We start from the raw sequence: 7448 nt of genomic DNA on the forward strand, positions 1-7448 counted from the left end.
ATAGGTTAAGATTGTGTTGACTCACACCATTGAGTCAAGGTACTTCCCAAGTAAGGTTATGTTCTACTTTTTATTAATGAACTATGAATCATATGCTCGGTGTCAATACAGAATGGATCAAACTGAATGTTTGTACAGCTTTTCCTCCACATCTATCAGAGAAGAGAAGCACACATCTTCACACGCAACAATGCAGTCAGAGTGAACACAATGTGATTTGTAATATCACGTGTTTTTTAAAGCATCTCATGGCGTCAAAACGATTTAAAACTGGTGTCAAAAAGTCTAAGGCCTAATGTTGCCTGAACCCAATAAAGTTCTTTGTCACCGTGAGTGTGCATGAACAAAATGACGGAGCATTGGTTGCAAATGATAATTACAGTGCACGTGAACGAGGGAGGCGGGATTCTCCTGCAGGACTTTCACAATTCCCTCTCTCCAAACGCAGCGCGCGGTGCATAGCTGCGCACTGACGGTGGCGCGCGACCAGTCCGGACGAGTCCCGCTCCGGAGCGCGATGGAAGGAGACGCGTAAAGACGTCACGTTCTCAGCAGGTGACACATACAATGGGAATTACATACAACTACTATAAAAGCGTGAGGGCTTTAGTGAGTGTGTGCACATCCCTGCGCTGACCAGCTCAAAGACGCGCACTTTTCCCGTGCTCCCGGTCTGAACTCTCCAGTCAGTCGTGATGTTGGATACTTTTGGGTCACCGGGCACCGCCGTTACCGTCCCCAACAGCGCCAATCTGCAGCTCAAAGCAGCGGGCACCGGAGGCGGCCTGGCAGCGGCGGGGACGGGCCTGGACACTGACGCGGGGAAAAAGAAACTCCTGGAGCTCACTGGAGAAACTTTATCTAAACGAAAACTTCTGGTTGGATTGGACCTGCTGTGTCTCTTCGTCGGTGAGTCTTTTCTCGTGGCACCGGTGCTTCTGGGACTGGGAGGCTCTTTGACATCTCTATTTTTGATTTATTTAAGCCAGTTAACTGCATTTTATGGCCTACTCTGGAAAAAAAGGTGCAGAGCCAAAATTGTAATGAAGTAAGAGTAACAATACTGTAAAATGCTATTCAAGTAAAGTAGGGGGAAACTACTAAGAGTAATTGTAAGAGTAGCCCAGCTGTCTGGAAGTAACATCCAATTTATACATTTAAGTTAATGTAATGTGAAGGACAAAACATTAAATCGTCCACTAAATTTGGTATTTTCAAAGGATGGACACACAAATCGAGAACCGCAAGTCATTTAATATTGTCATTTATAGACTTAGTCAACGTGGGCAGAGGAACCAAAACCTTTAGAGTACTGTTAGACAAAAATATAACTTTACCTTACAAAATATGAGTAAAAGTATGGTGTCTGAAAAGTACAGTAAAGTAGAGTGAATGCATGAGAACAAGGCGTCATATGGAGGCCAAGGTTGTATCCTCATGTTAGTATACATTTCCATAGCGCACAGTGTCCAGTGACGGTCAACATAACTTGTTGCATAAACCGCTCTGCCCTGATCCAGGCCGTTGCTTTTGGTGCCAACTGGTTTGTGCGTCGTTTCAGTGCGTGCCCGGGGGAATTGTATAGTTTCCAGGACAACCCTCAGTTCTCAGGGCAGAGCTGGGCCATGGGGCATGAGTAAATAAATACATGATGTGGGGACATGTTAAAAGCAAAAACGATAATTTCATCTCAGTCTTATTCAGCCCTCATCCTGTGTGTGAGCCTCTGGTGTAATTGTGTTTTAATTGGAAGCAACAGATAAGCTATGAACTTATTCTTTGTGATGATCCCTCTCTCTCTCTCTCTCTCTCTCTCTCTCTTTCTCCTCCATGTACTCAAGCATGCAAAACAGAACGGTCCCGGGACAGTGAGAGGCTGGCCCAGGCCGTTCCTCTGCAGCTCTTTTGTTGTTAAGAGTTGAACTGGAGTCACAAACAACCCACTTTTCTTCCCTCATCAACATAATGGGACAAACAGCACTTGCGCAGATGGAATTGGGTCTCTGTCAGCGCAGCTCCACTCTGCTATTTTCATCTGTATTGAGCTGTTAAAGGGGAGCTCTCTGGGTCTGTGGTCCCGGTGGAGCAGTGTTTTGACCTTCACATTCCTTCTATTTGTCAGAATGGCTCCATTTCCCAGAGAAACAGTGAGGGTTCCCATGCACCACGACTTTGCTGAGGTTCAACTTTGGTCTAAAACAGCCCCAAACATTTTGTTCTGGAATAACTTGTGCAAAGTCCTCAATGAATCTCAATTATAGGAGCCTTTTTTCCTGAACAGTATTTTTCAGTCCACAAAATGGGCACTATATCTTGTCATTTGAATGGATTTATTTTACTAGACTGTCTTTGTTAATGTTATGACACCTTTCTAACCCTAACTCCTGCCAAGTGTTTTAAACAAGAAATATTATCAGTTTATTGAATTCTTCTCTTTTGTCTGTTCCTTCAGCATCCATCCCGTTCTTTGCTTGTGAGCTCAAGGCCGTGAGTCCGTACAAAAGAGGCTTTATCTGCGGAGACCCCAGCATCACTTATCCATACCTCCACAGAGAAGTGATCCCAGACGAGCTGCTTATCGCCGGGGGAATCGTGATCACAGGCCTCACAGTGAGTGTGTCCAACAACAACATGCTTCACAACTGTGGATTCAGGGTGTATAGATTAGGTGTGAATCCCAGTGACACAATTAAAACTGTTTTATAGGCTTCTCAACAGTTTTCGATGTTTTGTGTAAAGGTATAATTCCAATTTGGAGGGAAAATTGTCAAGTTTTGGATTGTGTTTATTTATTTACACCCCAATTTAACCTGAAAGTTTATCATCTGCAAAAAACAAATATTGCAATGATGTCAAAATACAATTCAACATCAATGAGCAGTTACTAATGCGTGTTCACACTTAAACACACCCCAAAATTGTGATTAATGTTGGACCTGATCCTGGAACTAAATCTGTACTAAAATGGGGCAAAGACTAGGCTCAAACCAGGACCAAAATTGAACATACCCATAAATAAGTGCTTCACATCTACGCTTCTTTCCAAGGCAATTGTATCTTTTATATCTTTTACAATATTCACTAACACAATTTAACTTCTGCAAAAAGAAAGGCATGTACAACAAGAGCTCTAACTGTCAACACCATCCTCACCTATGCCCTGTTGTCGTTTCATTTCTCTCCAGATCGCGCTGGGAGAGTGTTACCGGGTGCGTTTTCGTGGTGTACGTTCCAAGGCCTTCATAAGGAACGTGTATGTGTCCTGCCTGTACAAAGAGCTGGGCTGCTTCCTGTTCGGCTGCTGCATCGGCCAGTCACTAACCAACATGGCCAAGCTGAGCGTAGGACGGCTCAGGCCCCACTTCCTGTCGGTGTGTGGTGTCACGTACGCGTCACTCAACTGCACTCCGGGAACTTATGTGGCATCGGTGACCTGCCCCCAGCCCGACCAGCGCCTGGAAGAGGAGGCCAGGTGAGCGCGGTGTGCGGTGGTTTGGCAGCAGGGGAAGTAGACAGCCGTCGATATCGTAACTTGTGTAAATAAATGAATCACCGAATCTTCCCTCTGATGTTTATCGTTGATGTCACGGTTTTCAAAGGTCATGGAAAAATCTTGAAAAGTGTAAAAAGAAGAAAAATAGATATGTTTTGTCTAGTTTATGCCCGATACAAAAAAGATCAGATAAGCAAAACGAAACCTGGAAATCTTCCACATGATTGCTTTCCAAATCCTCCTGGTTATATGGAAAATACTATGAGTGTTTCGTCAGAGAGGGCAGATGAAGTAGTACGTTTGAATTTCGAATAAAAAGAAAAGCTTTATGCCACTTTAAAATATTGTGCCCTATTAGCATTAGTGACTGGTCATCATTATTTGAGCAGGAACACGGATAATGCTTTAGGACAATCGTTTTCGAATGTCCGTCTATTATGGCCCCTGTATTGTGTGAAAAATGTTTTATATTTGAATAGCCTTATTTCATATGCCTGAAGACTAATTTAATATATTTTTGTATTGCCTTGAACTGTTTTAAATCTGTTCTACTGTGCTTAAGGGCTTTGAAAGGTGCCTAGAAATAAAGTGTATTATTATTATTCGCTGTAGTGGTTTAGTTTATTTCTTCTGTCATTCAGACATAACTTAAACGTATTACAGGACATCATTTTTGAGTTACAAATATCATATAACAGTAGATTTATGCAAAGCAAGTTACAAACCCCGCCTACGTATTTGTCTGTTTCTGAACACATTTTCCTCTCATTTCAGAAAGTCCTTCTTCTCTGGCCACGCCTCCTTTGCCATGTATACAATGCTCTATTTGGCTGTGAGTATCTCATAAACCTCCCATATTGTTCCTTTTACAATCACACAACTCACACAGACTATAATCTCTTTCTAACTTCTAATTGCATCGCTCAGTAAGAATTCCCAAATCATTCCCCGAGTCATCTTCACATTGATATACCAGCGACAGAGAGAGAGAGAGAGTGCGATCTGAATGGACACTAACAGAGCTGTCTTTGTTGGCCGGTGGGAGGAGAGTGACCTCGCCTCACTGCTCCACCATTGTGTTAATGTAAGGCCTTGTGCATTTAAATCTGCACATCACATCCCAGTAGGTGTCCTCAAAATGTACAATACATGAGTCCACGTCTAAGATATGACGTGTGCAGTGCATGGATGTTGTTGGGCTGAGTTCAGGACAGGTTTCATTGCTTTGAGACAGTGTCAATCTTAAAACGAAACTGAGCAGTACAAAATGATGTATTGATGTAAATGTGTGCTCTATGTGTATGGTATACTGTAAACACTTGCAATAACTTGATGATGGACATTGGTTCAGCCATTATTCTGAACACAAAAAAGAGTCTCTGTGGTAATGGAATACTAAAACACACTGCAATATATATACCGTAAAATGGATACTGTTGCAATGGTTGTTTTGTAGAATGGAAAAATTTGAATATTGCGCATACAGTTTAGACTATAGAATTAATTAAAAATGAAAATGAAAAAATAAGAGAACTTTCATTTTTTTTAATCTTTTGTCATTTTGTCGAAAACTTGAACCCCAAATACAACCTTTGTGAGTTTTTTTTTATATTGCCCTCCACAAATTGCACAGGTTCTGCATCATTTAAAATTAAGAATTGTCAGTGCAATACAAAATAGCGTCTGTGATTTATTGACCAGCTAAAAGATAATTGTGCTTGTGCTTTTAAGTAAGAAATAATAATTGTGATTTGTTCATTTTTCTAGTTCTACCTGCAGGCACGGTTCACATTGCGCAGCGCTCGTCTGCTGAGGCCAATGCTCCAGTTCATCCTGATCATGCTCGCCGTCTACACTGGGCTCACACGCATCTCTGACTACAGGCACCACCCGTCTGACGTGCTCACGGGCTACTCACAGGGGGCGCTCACTGCCTACTGGGTGGTCAGTCCTTTTGCTTATTTTTCTGCCTGTAATGTCATGGTCTGAGCTTTACACTATTTATTTGTCTCTTCTAGGCATTCCACATCTCGTCCATGTTTAAGACCTCCAGTTCGGACCGCTCCCCCTGTGAAACCCCCCTGGACAGCCCCCTGTCTGCCCCGCACACCGCCTGCTGAAGTGCACCACCACTAGCACCTGGTCGGAGAGAGCGGAAACGTGAAGAATGTGAGACTGTTTCCTGTGAAGAAAAGCCACATACCTCAAGTTATTGAACAAAGTGCATGGTGCCACAAAACACTCAAAGTCTCTTAGTAAGCATATACTGCAACAGAAAATATCACGGATAAGGATCGTATTAAAACTACATTATGTCCATGTTACTATAATTCTAAAGCAGTAACTCTTTTGTCAATGTATAATATTGTAAAAAACATGAACTGCAACCATGTATATATATGAATATACACACATGTATGTGTGTGTACGTGTGTATGTATATATATATACACACATATACATACACACACATATATATATATATATATATATATATATATATAGCCAGCAATTATTTATTGAACGATAAGTTGATTTAGAAATGATCATGACAGGCCTAACTCTTAGACTCATTTTAAAAGGCAATGGACAATGGACATGAAAAAGGATTAATGTACGTATGTAAGAACGAGTACGAGTGTGTCCGCATCAGCACTTAAACTTCTAGTTCAAGATTGAATGTTCTTATCTGGATCATAGCAGTGATCTGCTCATCATACTACATAAATATTACTGTACAGTTCTTACATGTTTAAACATGTTTATTTAATAGGCCACTCTTAGTTCCTAACGTTTTTACCTCACAGAATCCTTTGCACACTACAATAACTGTACCTAAATAAAGGGATAAAATATGTCATCTGAAAACTGCAGCTGCTCAGTGCACTTGAGTCTTGGCCTTTCGACCTTTGGGCCTTTAGCCTCACATTATTTTGTTTATGAAAAGATTCCTTAAAGCACTTTTGATATTTTGTCAGTATCCATTTGTATAACATTTATATAGTGTTGTGTTTATTTATAGTTTTTACAATCTCTGTGAATGTAATGTCATTGAAGGAAAGCACAAGGCACATGAGAAACTAACAATAGTCTAGTCTGTAATAACCTGTTGAAAGACTTCCATAGCAGCCATATTTGTACTATTACCGGTAATTAAAAAGCAGTCAATAAACAAATAAAGCTGTTTTTTTGTACAATTGCATTCTGTAATTTTTAAGATTTCAGTTAAAAAATACAGGTCCATTCACAAAGTGAACTTAAATGCATTATTTTGACCCAGTTTATGATGTCGCTGTAATCACTGGCACAAAGTTTAACACCTTCTTTCTCAGCAGAAATTGACCAAGGCAGAATTTCTCACAATGTCACCAAAAAGTTCTATTATTAATTTTTCAAAAGCACAATTAATCCCTCAGGGTGCTTTCATTTTTGTCTTGATTTGGTCCTATTTAGTTTTGATTCAGACTTTGCAGGTTTGGTCCAGTTCTAGTGCTGGTTTAGTCCAAGTCTTTCCCAGTTCTGAAGTGGAGTGTGTTCAAATGTGAACGCATCCTGACACAGACCCTAACCCTTAGCCTGGGATTCAGACTCCATGTCGCTGTCTTTTCTAAAGTGTAGACCAAGCAAAGAAAATCTCATAAAAAAGGAAATAGTTTATTATCCCCAAAGTCAAGCGCAAATAGCTCAAACAAAGCAGACTTTTGATAGAGAACGGTCTTGCACATCCGCCTACAAGCAACATAGAATTCTTTGTCTAAAGTAGTGACACTGTAAATATAACATTTTCAATACCACAGTTATATCATTTAATTTCATATCTTTCCACTAAATGTGTTTGGCTTTAATCCTAGGAGTGTTTGTTCTGAGGCTGATACTCCACTTTGCAACAGGATGTAAACTGAACACTTCTATCAAGTGTCTTTACCTTGTGTCTAGTTCTATTCACAAAACCAGA

At 40.7% G+C, this 7448-nt stretch overlaps 1 protein-coding gene across 1 annotated transcript; it reads left to right on the top strand.

Moving 5' to 3' along the window:
• Window positions 1-457: 457 nt before the first annotated feature.
• LOC140377043 (phospholipid phosphatase 3-like) lies at window positions 458-5764 on the top strand. Its single transcript, XM_072462315.1, has 6 exons — window positions 458-909; window positions 2453-2610; window positions 3186-3472; window positions 4268-4325; window positions 5261-5437; window positions 5512-5764. The coding sequence occupies exons 1-6, from the start codon at window positions 696-698 to the stop codon at window positions 5611-5613; spliced, it is 996 nt and encodes a 331-aa protein (XP_072318416.1). The 5' UTR covers window positions 458-695; the 3' UTR covers window positions 5614-5764.
• The last annotated feature ends 1684 nt before the right edge of the window (window positions 5765-7448 follow it).

The sequence above is a fragment of the Eucyclogobius newberryi genome, unplaced genomic scaffold, assembly GCF_026437365.1.
Source record: "Eucyclogobius newberryi isolate DKJ021-1_F unplaced genomic scaffold, fEucNew1.0.hap1 SCAF_4, whole genome shotgun sequence".
NCBI lineage: Eukaryota > Metazoa > Chordata > Actinopteri > Gobiiformes > Gobiidae > Eucyclogobius > Eucyclogobius newberryi.

Excerpts from the sequence above, each read along its gene's own strand:
- LOC140377043 (XM_072462315.1), top strand. The coding sequence starts at position 696 with ATGTTGGATACTTTTGGGTCACCGGGCACCGCCGTTACCGTCCCCAAC. Across the intron at positions 2,611-3,185 it reads TCGTGATCACAGGCCTCACA|ATCGCGCTGGGAGAGTGTTA; the intron begins GTGAGTGTGTCC and ends ATTTCTCTCCAG. Across the intron at positions 4,326-5,260 it reads ATACAATGCTCTATTTGGCT|TTCTACCTGCAGGCACGGTT; the intron begins GTGAGTATCTCA and ends TCATTTTTCTAG.